Source organism: Bubalus bubalis, chromosome X, assembly GCF_019923935.1.
Source record: "Bubalus bubalis isolate 160015118507 breed Murrah chromosome X, NDDB_SH_1, whole genome shotgun sequence".
Lineage (NCBI taxonomy): Eukaryota > Metazoa > Chordata > Mammalia > Artiodactyla > Bovidae > Bubalus > Bubalus bubalis.
Window position 1 is genome coordinate 1,338,009 of NC_059181.1, and position 16,542 is coordinate 1,354,550.

Consider the following 16,542-nt stretch of genomic DNA (forward strand, 5'->3'; position numbering starts at 1 on the left):
GGTGATGGACAGGGAAGCCTGGCGTGCCGCGGTCCATGGGGTCACAAAGAGTCAGACACGACTGAGCCACTGGAGAGCAGGCACTCTTTTGGGGGTGACTGTTGGGTCCGGCTTTGGTGCCAGCCGGGCGGATGCCTGCTGGACCCCAAGGTCCACGCTGCGAATGGCTGTCACATCCCTCTTCTCTCCTGCAGGAGGCGGCGGTGGCGGGTTCCAGCCGGGGCACGACGGCTACGGTAACAGGCTCGCTTCATGCAGCGCTGGGGCCCGTGGGGCTGGCGGGGCTGCGTGGGCTTTTCCGGGGCTCCCATTAGAGCTTCCTCCTGGGTCTTGGGTATGGCCGCTTCACTGTTGACCGTCAGCTTGATTTCGTCCAGGTGTCCAGGTTTTGACCCCACACCCCTCTATCCAGGAAACAAGACACAGAGCCCCGGGCTGCAAGCTCATTAGGCAGAGAACAGCCCAGGAATTGCGGATTCTTTGTGTAGATAGTACGTCATTCCAAGAAAGAAAGGAATTTACCCTGGGAGTAAGAAACTCCATTCTTGTCTCTACAGACCTTTTCTCAAAGCGAGGGGTGGATCTAGAAATCTCCAGAGGGTCTCTGGTGCTGTAAAGTAAACTTGGGAGCTAATTGAGCCAGAAAAGCAAAAGGCACTGGATCCACATTTCTAAACTGAGATAGAATCCACATGAAACCTTGTACAAAGTAGTCATGTGATACTTTGTCAATATAGATGTTGGTGCTGTTAGTTGCTAGGTCGTCTCTGACTCTGAAACCCCGTGGACTGTAGCCCTCCAGGCTCCTCTGTCCATGGGATACTCCAGGCAATAATACTGCCGTCGGTTGCCATGCCCTCATCCAGGGGAATCTTTCTGACCCAGGGATGGAACCTGAGTCTCCTGCATTGCAGGCAGATTCTTTACCATGTTGAGCCCCCAGGGAATCGCGTTTTAAAAATTACTCCCTGGGGACTTCCCTGGTGATCCAGTCATTAGGACCGTGGGCTCTCACTGGCAGGATCAGATCAGTGCCTGGTCAGGGAATTAACATCCTGCATATTCTGCATGCAGCTAAAAACAGAAAGAAAAAGCAAATTGCCCTCTGGAGATAAGAAGGTGTGGAGCAAGGACCTTGATTTCTCAGTTGCTGAGATGACTGTCTGCTGCCCGTGGGGCATGCTTCCTGGCCTTGGGGACTGGACTTCTCCCTGGACGCGCTGAGAAGTGGGGTTTTGAGCTCAGGCAAGCCCCCTCTCTCTGCAGCTGGGGGTCAGCGTGCCCCTGGCATTAGGACACCTGCTGAAGTTGCAAGATGAGCTCAGCCCGACCCGGTGCGGCCAGCGAATATCCGGGGTGCGCTTGTCTCTTCTCTGGCTCGGGAAGATCCGGGTGGGGCTTTTGCCGGATGTCACTGCCTCTGCTTCGGGGTCCTGTCTTTCTCGAAGCTTCCTTTGGGGATGTCTCCGGCATTTCCGGGCCTTCCCTTCCTCTTCACCTGGCCTTTCTTTCCTGCAGGGCGAGGAGGGCGCAACATACCCGGCTCACCTGGCATTAATTATGGTAAAGGAGGTCTTTCATAAAAGCCAAAGCAGGAGAAGCTCTCCTGCTGAGGAGCTAACCCCCGCGTGGGTGCTGCCTGACCGCCTGGGTCTCTGATCAGCGTCCTCAATGGGCACTGAAGCTGGGGAGGGGTTTGCATGGGACGCGGGACACAATCAGTCCAAGAAATGAAGGCTTGCTCATGCGTGTTACTGCCTGTGCACACGCGTGTTGCATGTGTGTGTGCCTGCACGTGGATGTGTGGTGTGTGGCTGGGAGGGCGCTTGCTTTTATACATGTGGACATAGGTTCACATGTGCCTTTGCGCTATCTGTCTGTGCATGCGTGAGTATGAATTTGCACGTGTGTGTGCGCTGTGGGTGTGCGGGTCAGGGCGTAGCTATATCTGTATCTATGTGCATATCTGTCTGTATCTGTATCTAGACCTTGATCCATGTGTATCTGTATGTATATGTATCTATATCTATATTTATCTATATGCAGAAATATATCCATACCTGCATATATATTTCTATCTACAGCTATGTTACCTGGATCAATATATGTATCTATATGTATTTATATCTATATCTATGTTTATCTATAAGCGTATCTATATCTATATCTGTATATATATTTATATGTATAGCTATATGTATATCTATCTATACCTATATCTACATGTACATTGATTTATATCTATGTTTACCTGTATGTATTTATGAATATATATTTATATATGTCTGTTTATCTATGCTATGCTATGCTAAGTCACTTCAGTCGTGTCCAACTCTGTGTGACCCCATAGACGGATGCCACCAGGCTCCCCCATCCCTGGGATTCTCCAGGCAGGAACACTGGAGTGGGTTGCCATTTCCTTCTCCAATGCATGAAAGTGAAAAGTGAAAGCGAAGTCGCTCAGTTGTGTCCGACTCCTAGCGACCCCATGGACCGCAGCCTACCAGGCTCCTCCGTCCATGGGCTTTTCCAGGCAAAAGTACTGGAGTCAGGTACCATTGCCTTGGTATATGTATATCTATGTCTGTATATATGCACATGTATATCTATAGCTATATCTGTGCTGTGGTCAGTCGCTCAGTTGTGTCCAACTCTTTGCGACCACGTGAACTTTAGCTCACTAGGCTCCTCTGTCCATTTGATGCTGGACAGAGTATCCCAGGCAAGCATTCTTGTCCAGGAAAAATACTGAAATGCGTTGCCATGCCCTCCTCCAGGGGATCTTCCTAACCCAGTGATCGATCCCAGGTCTCCCGCATTGCAGGCAGATTCTTCACCAGCTGAGCCACCAGGGAAGCCCAAGAATACTGGAGTGGGTAGCCTATCCCTTCTCCAGCAGATCTTCCCAGCCCACAAATCAAACCGGGGTCTCCTGCATTGCAGGCGGATCCTTTACCAACTTAGCTATCAAGGAAGCCCACCGATATATCTATATCTGTACCTATTTGTATATCGATATCTGTCTACAGCTATACCAGCATCTATATCTGTATCTTTCTCTATTTCTGTATCTATATCTGTCTACACCTATACCTACATCTATATCTGTATTTTTATCTATATCTAGCTATAGTCCTAAGTCACTATCTGTGGGCTTCCCAGGTGGCTCAGGAGTAGAGAATCGGCCTGCAGTGCAATAGACCTGAGTTCCATCCCTGGGTCGGGAAGATCCCCTGGACGAGGACATGACCACCCACTCCAGGATTCTTGCCTGGAGAATCCCATGGACTGAGGAGCCTCCCAGGCTGTAGTCCACGGGGTCCCAGAGAGTCGGACACGAATGAGTGACCGTCACGCACACACACCTCTGTTTACACAGATGTTGTGTCTATACCAACCTTTGCAGAAGTGTCTCTGTGTATCTTCCCCCCAAAAAATGTATGTTTAATGTGATGCAGTTGACTTCTAGCATGATAGAACTGCGTCCCTGCAGGTGGGGGTAAGCCTGTGTTACCTTGAAGCCCTATATCGGCATAGGCGGGGGGCATGCGTAATCTCTGAAAACACACAGCTTTCTGAAGGGCTCTCTGTGGCATGAGTTTTTCCATCCAGAAGCCATGCCTCCGGGGGAGGGACTCCTTAGAGCATTTTCTGGAAGGTCCCGAGCTTTTCCACTACATAGGGCTCCAGACGACTCAGTGGACAAGACCCTGATGCTGGGAGAGATTGAGGGCAGGAGGAGCAGAGGGCGACAGGGGATGAGATGGTTGACTCGACTCGACGGACATGAGTATGAGCAAGCTCCGGGAGTTGGTGATGGACAGGGAGGCCTGGCGTGCTGCAGTCCATGGGGTCACAAAGAGTCAGACTCGACTGAGCCACTGGAGAGCAGGCACTCTTTTGGGGGTGACTGTTGGGTCCGGCTTTGGTGCCAGCCGGGCGGATGCCTGCTGGACCCCAAGGTCCACGCTGCGAATGGCTGTCACATCCCTCTTCTCTCCTGCAGGAGGCGGCGGTGGCGGGTTCCAGCCGGGGCACGACGGCTACGGTAACAGGCTCGCTTCATGCAGCGCTGGGGCCCGTGGGGTTGCGGGGCTGCGTGGGCTTTTCCGGGACTCCCATTAGAGCTTCCTCCTGGGTCTTGGGTATGGCCGCTTCACTGTTGACAGTCAGCTTGGTTTCGTCCAGGTGTCCAGGTTTTGACCCCACACCCCTCTATCCAGGAAACAAGACACAGAGCCCCAGGCTACAAGCTCATTAGGCAGAGAACAGCCCAGGAATTGCGGATTCTTTATGTAGATAGTAGGTCATTCCAAGAAAGAAAGGAATTTACCCTGGGAGTAAGAAACTCCATTCTTGTCTCTACAGACCTTTTCTCAAAGCGAGGGGTGGATCTAGAAATCTCCAGAGGGTCTCTGGTGCTGTAAAGTGAACTTGGGAGCTAATTGAGCCAGAAAAGCAAAAGGCACTGGATCCACATTTCTAAACTGAGATAGAATCCACATGAAACCTTGTACAAAGTAGTCATGTGATACTTTGTCAATATAGATGTTGGTGCTGTTAGTCGCTAGGTGGTCTCTGACTCTGAAACCCCGTGGACTGTAGCCCTCCAGGCTCCTCTGTCCGTGGGATACTCCAGGCAATAATACTGCCGTCGGTTGCCATGCCCTCGTCCACGGGAATCTTTCTGACCCAGGGATGGAACCTGAGTCTCCTGCATTGCAGGCAGATTCTTTACCATGCTGAGCCCCCAGGGAATCGCGTTTTAAAAATTTCTCCCTGGGGACTTCCCCGGTGATCCAGTCATTAGGACGGTGGGCTCTCACTGGGAGGATCAGATCAGTGCCTGGTCAGGGAATTAACATCCTGCATATTCTGCATGCAGCTAAAAACAGAAAGAAAAAGCAAATTGCCCTCTGGAGATAAGAAGGTGTGGAGCAAGGACCTTGATCTCTCAGTTGCTGAGATGACTGTCTGCTGCCCGTGGGGCATGCTTCCTGGCCTCGGGGACTGGACTTCTCCCTGGATGCGCTGAGAAGTGGGGTTTTGAGCTCAGGCAAGCCCCCTCTCTCTGCAGCTGGGGGTCAGCATGCCCCTGGCATTAGGACACCTGCTGAACTTGCAAGATGAGCTCAGCCTGACTCGGTGCGGCCAGGGAATGTCCGGGGTGCGCTTGTCTCTTCTCTGGCTCGGGAAGATCCGGGTGGGGCTTTTGCCCGATGTCACAGCCTCTGCTTCGGGGTCCTGTCTTTCTCAAAGCTTCCTTTGGCGATGTCTCCGGCATTTCCGGGCCTTCCCTTCCTCTTCACCTGGCCTTTCTTTCCTGCAGGGCGAGGAGGGCGCAACATACCCGGCTCACCTGGCATTAATTATGGTAAAGGAGGTCTTTCTTAAAGCCAAAGCAGGAGAAGCTCTCCTGCTGAGGAGCTAACCCCCGCGTGGGTGCTGCCTGACCGCCTGGGTCTCTGATCGGCGTCCTCAATGGGCACCGAAGCTGGGGAGGGGTTTGCATGGGACGCGGGACACAATCAGTCCAAGAAATGAAGGCTTGCTCATGCGTGTTACTGCCTGTGCACACGCGTGTTGCATGTGTGTGTGCCTGCACGTGGATGTGTGTGTGTGTGGCTGGGAGGGCGCTTGCTTTTATACATGTGGACATAGGTTCACATGTGCCTTCGCGCTATCTGTCTGTGCATGCGTGAGTATGAATTTGCACGTGTGTGTGCGCTGTGGGTGTGCGGGTCAGGGCGTAGCTATATCTGTATCTATGTGCATATCTGTGTGTATCTGTATCTAGACCTTGATCCATGTGTATCTGTATGTATATGTATCTATATCTATATTTATCTATATGCAGAAATATATCCATACCTGCATATATATTTCTATCTACAGCTATGTTACCTGGATCAATATATGTATCTATATGTATTTATATCTATATCTATGTTTATCTATAAGCGTATCTATATCTATATCTGTATATATATTTATATGTATAGCTATATGTATATCTATCTATACCTATATCTACATGTACATTGATTTATATCTATGTTTACCTGTATGTATTTATGAATATATATTTATATATGTCTGTTTATCTATGCTATGCTATGCTAAGTCACTTCAGTCGTGTCCAACTCTGTGTGACCCCATAGACGGATGCCACCAGGCTCCCCCATCCCTGGGATTCTCCAGGCAGGAACACTGGAGTGGGTTGCCATTTCCTTCTCCAATGCATGAAAGTGAAAAGCGAAAGCGAAGTCGCTCAGTTGTGTCCGACTCCTAGCGACCCCATGGACCGCAGCCTACCAGGCTCCTCCGTCCATGGGCTTTTCCAGGCAAAAGTACTGGAGTCAGGTACCATTGCCTTGGTATATGTATATCTATGTCTGTATATATGCACATGTATATCTATAGCTATATCTGTGCTGTGGTCAGTCGCTCAGTTGTGTCCAACTCTTTGCGACCCCATGAACTCTAGCTCACTAGGCTCCTCTGTCCATTTGATGCTGGACAGAGTATCCCAGGCAAGCATTCTTGTCCAGGCAAAAATACTGAAATGCGTTGCCATGCCCTCCTCCAGGGGATCTTCCTAACCCAGGGATCGATCCCAGGTCTCTCGCATTGCAGGCAGATTCTTCACCAGCTGAGCCACCAAGGAAGCCCAAGAATACTGGAGTGGGTAGCCTATCCCTTCTCCAGCAGATCTTCCCAGCCCACAAATCAAACCGGGGTCTCCTGCATTGCAGGCGGATCCTTTACCAACTGAGCTATCAAGGAAGCCCACCTATATATCTGTATCTGTACCTATTTGTATATTGATATATGTCTACAGCTATACCAGCATCTATATCGGTATCTTTCTCTATCTATATCTGTCTCTATCTATATCTGTCTACACCTATACCTACATCTATATCTGTATTTTTATCTATATCTAGCTATAGTCCTAAGTCGCTATCTTTGGGCTTCCCAGGTGGCTCAGGAGTAGAGAATCGGCCTGCAGTGCAGTAGACCTGAGTTCCATTCCTGGGTCAGGAGATACCCTGGAGGAGGACATGACCACCCACTCCAGGATTCTTGCCTGGAGAATCCCATGGACTGAGGAGCCTCCCAGGCTGTAGTCCACGGGGTCACAGAGAGTCGGACACGAATGAGTGACTGTCACGCACACACACCTCTGTTTACACAGATGTTGTGTCTATACCAACCTTTGCAGAAGTGTCTCTGTGTATCTTCCCCCCAAAAAATGTATGTTTAATGTGATGCAGTTGACTTCTAGCATGATAGAACTGTGTCCCTGGAGGTGGGGGTAAGCCTGTGTTACCTTGAAGCCCTATATCGGCATAGGCGGGGGGCATGCGTAATCTCTGAAAACACACAGCTTTCTGAAGGGCTCTCTGTGGCATGAGTTTTTCCATCCAGAAGCCATGCCTCTGGGGGAGCGACTCCTTAGAGCATTTTCTGGAAGGTCCCGAGCTTTTCCACTACATAGGGCTCCAGACAACTCAGTGGACAAGACCCTGATGCTGGGAGAGATTGAGGGCAGGAGGAGCAGAGGGCGACAGGGGATGAGATGGTTGACTCGACTCGACGGACATGAGTATGAGCAAGCTCCGGGAGTTGGTGATGGACAGGGAAGCCTGGCGTGCTGCAGTCCATGGGGTCACAAAGAGTCAGACACGACTGAGCCACTGGAGAGCAGGCACTCTTTTGGGGGTGACTGTTGGGTCCGGCTTTGGTGCCAGCCGGGCGGATGCCTGCTGGACCCCAAGGTCCACGCTGCGAATGGCTGTCACATCCCTCTTCTCTCCTGCAGGAGGCGGCGGTGGCGGGTTCCAGCCGGGGCACGACGGCTACGGTAACAGGCTCGCTTCATGCAGCGCTGGGGCCCGTGGGGCTGGCGGGGCTGCGTGGGCTTTTCCGGGGCTCCCATTAGAGCTTCCTCCTGGGTCTTGGGTGTGGGCCGCTTCACTGCTGACCGTCAGCTTGGTTTCGTCCAGGTGTCCGGGGTTGACCCCACACCCCTGTATCCAGGAAACAAGACACAGAGCCCCGGGCTGCAAGCTCATTAGGCAGAGAACAGCCCAGGAATTGCGGATTCTTTGTGTAGATAGTACATTATGCCAAGAAAGAAAGGAATTTACCCTGGGAGTAAGAAACTCCATTCTTGTCTATACCGAGCTTTTCTCAAAGCGAGGGGTGGATCTAGAAATCTCCAGAGGGTCTCTGGTGCTGTAAAGTGAACTGGGGAGCTAATTGAGCCAGAAAAGCAAAAGGCACTGGATCCATGTTTCTAAACTGAGATAGAATCCCCATGAAACCTTGTACAAAGTAGTCATGTAATACTTTGTCAATATAGATGTTGGTGCTGTTTAGTCGCTAAGTCGTCTCTGACTCTTTGCGACCCCATGGACTGTAGCCCTCCAGGCTCCTCCCTCCGTGGGATACTCCAGGCAAGAATACTGCCCTCGGTTGCCATGCCCTCCTCCCGGGGAATCTTTCTGACCCAGGGATCGAACCTGGGTCTCCTGCATTGCAGGCAGATTCTTTACCATGTTGAGCCCCCAGGGAATCACGTTTTAAAAATTACTCCCTGGGGACTTCCCTGGTGATCCAGTCATTAGGATGGTGGGCTCTCACTGGCAGGATCTGGGATCAGTGCCTGATCAGGGAATTAACATCCTGCATATCCTGCATGCAGCCAAAAAGAGGGGGAAAAAAAAATTGCCCTCTGAACACAAGGTGTGGAGAAAGGTCCTTTATTGCTCAGTCCTGAGATGACTGTCTGCTGCCTGTGGGGCATGCTTCCTGGCCTTGGGGACTGGCCTTCTCCCTGGACGCGCTGAGAAGTGGGGTTTTGAGCTCAGGCAAGCCCCCTCTCTTGCAGCTGGGGGTCAGCGCGCCCCTGGCATTAGGAGACCTGCTGAACTTGCAAGATGAGCTCAGCCCGACTCGGTGCCGCCAGTGAATGTCCGGGGTATGCTTGTCTCTTCTCTGGCTCAGGGACAATCCGGGTGGGGCTTTTGCCCGGATATCACAGCCTCTGCTTCTGGGTCCTGTCTTTCTTGAAGCTTCCTTTGGGGATGTCTCCGGCATTTCCGGGCCTTACCTTCCTCTTCACATGGCCTTTCTTTCCTGCAGGGCAAGGAGGGCGCAACAGACTCCGCTTCCCTGGCATTTATTATGGTAAAGGAGGTCTTTCATAAAAGCCAAAGCAGGAGAAGCTCTCCTGCTGAGGAGCTAACCCCCGTGTGGGCGCTGCCTGACCGCCTGGGTCTCTGATCGGCGTCCTCACTGAGCACCGAAGCTGGGGAGGGGTTTGCATGGGACGCGGGTCGCAATCCGTCCAAGAAATGAAAGCTCGCTCACGCGTGTTACTGCCTGTGCACACGCATGTGACATGTGTGTGTCCCTGCACGTGGATGTCCGTGCGTGTGGCTTGGAGGGCGCTTGCTTTTATACATGTGGACATAGGTTCACATGTGCCTTCGTGCTGTGTGTCTGTGCATGCGTGAGTATGAATTTGAGACACACGTGCCCGTGTGTGTGCTGTGGGTGTGTGGGTCAGGGTGAATGTGTGCATGTGGACATATGTGCAGGTCTTGTGTCTTCATGTGTACATGTGTGGGCGTGTACTGCGCACACACATGTGGAGATACGTATGTGTGTGTCCACGGTCATGTCCACACAGGCACAGTGCCTGTGATGCTTGTGTGCACGCCTGCCTGTGTGCACACATGGCTGTGCCGATGTGTGTGTGTGGACGTGTGCTTGTGTTGTACATGTGTGCATATGTGTATACCCAGGTGTGCATTATGCATATGGGTGTGTCCGTGTGTTGTATGTGCGTGTCTGTATGTATGTGAGTTGTTGCATGTGTGGTGGTGTGTTTTGTGTGCATGCATGCATGTGTGTGGAGTTTGCATGTATGTTCATGTGTGTGGGCTGTGTGTACATGTATGCATATGGATGTGTGTTGTGGGGTGTTGTGTGTGTTGCGTGTATGTACATGTGTGTATATGGGTATGGTGTGTGTCAGGTGTGTGGTGTGTTGCATGTATGTACACGTGTGTATATGGGTTGTGTGTGCATGTGTGTATATCTGTGTGTTGTATGTGGGATATGTGTGCATGTGTGTATTTGGGTGTGTGTTGTGTGTGTGGTGTGTTGCATGTATGTACATTCGTGCATATGGGTGTGTCGATGTGTTGTGTGTATGGGATGTATGTGTGGTGTGTTGAATGTATGTACACACATGTATATGGGTGTGTGATGTGTGTGGGGGATGTTGTATGTGTGTGCATGTGTGTATATGGGTGTGTGTGTGCGTGGTGTGTGTGTGCATGTGTGTATATGGGGGTGTGTGTGCATGTGTGTATATGGGTGTATGTGTGGGGGGATGTTTGTGCGCATATGTGTATATGGGTGTGTCCATGTGTTGTGTGTGTAGGATATTGTGTGTGTGTGCATGTGTGTATATGGGTGTGTGTGTGCATGTGTGTATATGGGGGTGTGCGTGTGTGCATGTGTGTATATGGGTGTGTGTGTGCATGTGTGTATATGGGGGTGTGTGTGTGCGCGCGTGTGTGTATTTGGGTGTGTGCACATGCTTCTTGTGCACGCCTTTGTGTGTATCCCTACGCCCTGAGGTGACAGCCTCACCCCGCCCCCTCCCCTGCTTGGACGTGTAATGCCCGCCTCCCAGCAGCAGGCAGCCGGTGACCAGCTCTTCCGAATACCATGTGAGTGTGTGCTTGTCCCCTTCCAGGTGGAGCCGGCCACTCCACACCCGGCAACCAGCAAGGTACGGCCCGGGGACAGGGCTCCCGGCCTTCCGAGGGGCGGGGTCCCCACGTGGCTGCAGAGGGGCCCGGGCAGGCATGGTATTGTTTCCACAGAGGGCTTTCAGGGACCACCTTCTCTCTCTGTGTGGGCGTTCAGAAGCTCCTTCCAGGCGGGGTCTGTCCCACGGGGGTCAGAGAAGGAGACGTGGGAATCGACTCGGAGTTGAAAGATGCCTGATGCTCTGGGGACCGACTCGGAGCTGCAAGATGCCTGATGCTCTGGGGACCAACTTAGAGCTGAAAGATGTCTTGGGCTCTGGCGACCGACTGGGAGCTGCAAGATGCCTGATGCTCTGGGGACCAACTTGGAGCTGAAAGATGCCTGGGGCTCTGGGGACCGACTCGGAGCTGCAAGATGCCTGATGCTCTGGGGACCGACTCAGAGCTGAAAGATGCCTGGGGCTGTAGGGACCAACTTGGAGCTGAAAGATGTCTGGGGCTCTGGCGACCGACTGGGAGCTGAAAGATGCCTGGGGCTGCAGGGACCAATTGTAGCTGACAGATGCCTGATGCTCTGGGGACCAACTCGGAGCTGAAAGACGCCTGAGGCTCTGCGAGGCCGGCTGTGGTGCTTGGAGCTCCTGCTGCCCACCGCCGGTGCCCGTTTCGTTGACCACAGCTGACCTCAAGCCTCAAAGGAGAGCAGCAGAGAAAACACAGCCTTCACTCCCTGAGAGGCCCCCAGCAGGGCCCCGCCCGCCCCGTCACGGGTCCGCAGGGGAGGCCTGGGGTCCGGCCAGCGGGCGTATGCCGTGTGTCGCTGGGACGGCGGAGGCCAGCCTCTTGGGGATCTGGAGGCTGACACGAGTGCAGGGTGATGGTGGAGCCACACGGCCGACCCCAAGGCTCTGGGGGAGAAATAAGGGACAGAGCTGTCTTTCTAACCCGTCAGACCCAGGACCCGGGCGGGGCCATGGTATTGCCGTTTGCAGGACATATTGCCGTTTCCCGGGGGGCCTGGGTGTTTATGGGACGTTTGCGAAGGCCACGGGTGCTTTCCTCCTCGTGGACTGGAGGTAGGGGAGGAGCGGTGCTCCCCAGACAAGATTCAGGTCTGACACACAGATTCATGGAGTCCGTGGCAAGACAGGGGCTTCCCTGACAGCTCAGTTGGTAAAGAATCCGCCTGCAATACAGGAGACCCCAGTTCGATTCCTGAGTTGGGAAGATCCCCTGGAGAAGGGATGGGCTACCCACTCCAGTATTCTCAGTCTTCCCTGGTGGCTTAGCTGGTAAAGAATCCGTCTGCAATGCAGGCGACCCTGGTTTGATTCCTTTGTTGGGAAGATCTCTTGGAGAAGGGAAAAGCTACCCACTCCAGTATTCTGGCCTGGAGAATCCCATGGACAGACAAAGCCTGGTGGGGCTACAGTCCGTGGGGTCACAAAGAGTTGGACACAAATGAAGCGGCTAAGACTTTTTCACTTTCGCCAGGACAGAGGACTCACCCAGGATTGGGGTGGGCTGGAAGACAGAATGACTGCTCCTGGATGGGACATCTCCAAGGCACAGTCTACAGATGTGTGGGCGTCGGGCAGGACAGGAGACAGAGGTGTTGTGCCAGCTTTGAACGGAGCCCCAGGAACTGTATTATCTGTGGGGCCAGAGTATGGAATGGGATGGATGTGGGGGCTACAGCGGTAACTGGCCGGGTGACCCCTGGGCTGCTCTGCACTTTATACACGCATTTCCCTGGACTGTAAGGAGACCCAACCAGTCCATCCTAAAGGAAATCAGTCCTGAATATTCATTGGAAGGACTGATGTTGAAGCTGAAACTCCAATACTTTGGCCACTTGATGTGAAGAGCTGACTCACTGGAAAAGACCCTGATGCTGGGAAAGATGGAAGGCAGGAGGAGAACGCGATGACACAGGATGAGATGGTTGGATGGCATCACCCACTCAGTGGACACGAGTCTGAGCAAACTCTGGGAGATGGTGATGGACAGGGAGGCCTGGCGTGCTGCGGTCCATAGTCACACAGAGTTGGATACGACTGAGTGACTGAAGAACATGAGTCAACATTTTCTGTCCCCAAAGATACAAATTCATCCAAACACACCCATTAAATTAAATATATATATATGTATATATATATACACATATATATATATATCTTCTATACAAAACCGTTGGATGACCCAGACTGATCAGACGTGGTTAGTAAGCGCCCTTACATAAAGCAGGATGCATCCCTTGGGCTTCTTCGATGAATTCCATCCTTTTCCCGTGAATAGGAGGGCGGGGAGGGCCGGGGGCGGGGGGGAGTGGGGAGTCGCTGGGAATACACGCTGTCCCCACTGGAGATGTTTTTCCTGAGACCGTCTTGTTCCCCTGCATTTCTACAGGCAACATGATAGCGAAAATTGTATCGCCCATCGTCTCCATGGTGGTGGTGACCCTGATCGGGCTGGCGGTCAGGCACTATAACCAGAGGAGAAACTCTCTCAGGACAAACGGCAAGTCCTCCCCCCCACCCCCGCCCCCAATTGTGTCTGCCTTAACTGGTAAAGCCCGATTTTAAAAAGATATATAGATATGTGAGTGAATGAAAAAGAGGCAGACTCACAGATACAGACAAAAAGTTAGTCGTTCCCAGTGGGGAGATGGTAGAGGGCAGTGGTTAGATGGAGGGGAGGGGATTAAAAAGAACCAGCTAAACGGCAACCCACTCCAGTCTCCTTGCCTGGAACACCTCATGGACAGAGGAGCCTGCTGGGCTGCAGTCCACGGGGTCGCAAAGAGTCAGACATGACTGAACGACCCCGCACGCACACACGACCTCCAGGGAAACGAGTTTGTGCAGGGGGTGGTGGGTGGCCGGGTAGGGCTTCTGCTTCAACTTTGGGTCCAAGCTCCTGGGTTTGCAGAATTACAAGCGCAGGGAGCTGCCCTTGGGAGCAGAGATCCTGGCTGCTGATCCAGGAAATTCCGAGACATCGCTAAAGAGGTGGTCGGGGAAGAGATGCTTTCTTGCAGAAGAAGCAACAGCTCAGACGTTAATCTAGATTCTCTCAAGCTTTGGACTTGAGACCACTCATGTCGGCATCTATCTGGGTTTTGCCAGAGTGAGGTTTCCACTGCCCGTGAGGGAAGCTATGAAACAGAAGTCTATTCCAATCCTGTTTTTGTTTTGGATTTGAGAAACTTCAAAATCTCAATAGCTGCCCTCTGCCTCCCTCTGCTGGTGTTTGGGTGGTATTGACTTACACCCTGGCCAGGAAGCGCCTTGGTCTATACAACACCCCAGCCTGAAAGTTTGGGAGGGGGGGAAGCAAGAGTTTCTGAAAAAAAAATAAAACCAATTACATTCTGGACCACATGCCTCATCATAGATGTTGTTGTTGAGTCACTCAGTCGTGTCCGACTCTTTGTGACCCCGTGGGCTGCAGCATGCCAGGCTTCCCTGTCCATCACCAACTCCCAGAGTTTACTTAGACTCATGTCCATTGAGTCAGTGATGCCATCCAACCATCTCATCCTCTGCCGCCTCTACAGTGAAAAAAATTAACAGTGCTTGAAGATCAATCCACTGAAGTGTGTGTGTGTGTGCGTGTTTACCCTAAGTATGACGTCTTGCTTTCAATGTTTCCTTGCAGAACCACGGACCATCTGAGGTCTTCAAAATCCACCTGCCGCTCTGAGAAAACCTCCCTTCAGATGACAACCCTGTCGATCCTGTGGAACGTTCCTTTTCATTCTTGGCTTCACTCGCTGCCCTGGAGGGTCTTCTCTTCTGTCTGCAATACACGTGCTGCCCCACAAAAAAGGGGGCTCCTCATTCCTCAGATACACCGATGGGAACGAGGTGGACAGCTGGATCTCGGATTGTAAAGAGATTGCTTGATCTGTGGGTTCCACCGGCCATGCGGGCTGAGAGGTTCCGACTCTGGTCTGAGCTCTGGAGTATGTCCTGCTGGGACCACAGGCCACTGACGTGGTCAGAGAACACAGGAGCCTGGAGAATAGCTGGGGGTCTCGGGTGGGGCTGCCGTGGAGGACTTCCGAAGGATGGATGCTGCTTGGGTTTCTAGCAAGCTGGGGAGACAAGCTTAGCTGAGGCTACAGCTTCCTTGCAAAAGTGAAAGTGTTAGTCACTCAGTGGCAACTGACTCTTTGTGACCCCCTAGACTGTAGCCCACCAGGCTGCTCTGTCCATGGGGATTCTCCGGGCGAGAATCCTGGAGTGGGTTGCCATGCCCTCCTCCAGGGGATCTTTCCTGACCCAGGGATCCAGCCTGGGTCTCCCGCATTGCAGGCATATGCTTTACCATTTGAGCCACCAGGGAAACTAAGCACCTTTAGTTAACGTCAGGAATCCAGACCTGTTCACCACCGCCTGTGAATCAGGAATGAATGTGTTTCTACCCTAAGGGCAGCATTTGACCTTTATCTCAGCTGACAAAAGTATTATCACCTGCAGAGGATGAGGCTGGATTTCTGGAAATTTAAGTGCAAGGCCCATGATGTGGAAACCTGCTTGGGGAGAGATCTTGGGGTGTTTTGGTTTTTTTGCCATGAAATTGTATGGTTTCTACTATTTTTTCAGAACGAGGGATAGAGATTTTGAGATGTCGAGACCCTTTTGTATTATTTTTGGTCTTGGACCCTCTGTGGGTACCAGTTCTTAACACAACGTCAGCGCTTTCCTTGGTGTATACTTTTCTTTGTCCTGGACTAACTGTCTACCCTCAGCATCTAAAAAGTAGACCAGCTGCTTGCTTGGGTTTCAGTCATTCTTTAGGGGAGAGGAGAGAATGGGTAGTTTGGGCAGACTAGTGTAGTCTGATGGACTGAGATCAACGCTGATAGAACGTTTAGGGTTTGAGTATCGGAACCAAAGAGGAGGATGGTCATTAGAGTCTGGAACGCAGAAAGATGATGCACGGAAATCCTAGATATTCATGTGTGGGTGCTCCCCCTTAGATACCTGCACCCCAGCGTTCACTGCAGCACTGTCCCCAGTAGCCAAGGCAGGGGACGCCTAGGAGTCCATCAACGGAGGAATGGCTCAAGACGATGTGGTACATGTGTACAGATGGAATATTACTCGGCCACGAACAAGAATGCACCCATGCCGTATGCAGCAACATGGGTGGACCTGGGGAGTATTGCCGTAAGTGACGTAAGTCTGTGGAACACACATACCCTATGATATCACTTACGTGTGGAATCTAAGAAAACGGATACAAATGAACTTATTTACAAAACAGGGATAGACTCATGGACATACAAAACGAACTCCTGGTCACCAAAGGGGAGAGCGTGGAGGCATAAATTAGGAGTTTGGGATGAAGAGATACACGATACCATATGTAGAATAGATAAACAGCAAGGTCTTACTTGATAGCACAGGGAACTCTACTCAAAATGTGGTAATAAATGATCCTGGAAAAGAATATACGTGTATGTCCATGAATAACTGAAATTGCCTTATGTGTCAGTCGGTCAGTCATATCGGACTCTTTGTGACCTCAGCGACCGTAGCCCACCACGCTCCTCTGTCCATGGGATTCCCCAGGCAAGAATACTGGAGTGGGTTGCCGTGCCCTCTGCCAGGGCATCTTCCTGATCAGTGATGGAACCTGGGTCTCTTGCATTGGCATTTGATTGTTTACCAACTGAGCCACCAGGGAAGACTATACCGGAAATGAACACAACATTGTAAACGGACTACACTGAAACAGA

At 51.8% G+C, this 16,542-nt stretch overlaps 1 protein-coding gene across 21 annotated transcripts in view; it reads left to right on the top strand.

Annotated features, from left to right (window-relative positions):
• The window catches only part of XG (Xg glycoprotein (Xg blood group)), a 33,891-nt gene extending 17,638 nt beyond the window's left edge, over positions 1-16,253 (top strand). For 4 of the 21 annotated variants that reach the window (XM_044936705.2, XM_044936706.2, XM_045164360.1 and 1 more), the window contains 9 exons: positions 195-236; positions 1,519-1,563; positions 4,007-4,048; positions 5,330-5,374; positions 7,826-7,867; positions 9,151-9,195; positions 10,778-10,813; positions 13,203-13,313; positions 14,454-16,253. In XM_044936705.2, the coding sequence (XP_044792640.2) occupies positions 195-236; positions 1,519-1,563; positions 4,007-4,048; positions 5,330-5,374; positions 7,826-7,867; positions 9,151-9,195; positions 10,778-10,813; positions 13,203-13,313; positions 14,454-14,470 (425 nt within the window). In that variant the 3' untranslated portion in view covers positions 14,471-16,253. Of the gene's footprint in view, positions 1-194; positions 237-377; positions 817-1,518; positions 1,564-4,006; positions 4,049-5,329; positions 5,375-7,825; positions 7,868-8,009; positions 8,393-9,150; positions 9,196-10,777; positions 10,814-13,202; positions 13,314-14,453 lie in introns of those variants that run through there. The other 17 variants (XM_045164359.1, XM_025277050.3, XM_045164366.1 and 14 more) reach the window with 15 other exon arrangements.
• The last annotated feature ends 289 nt before the right edge of the window (positions 16,254-16,542 follow it).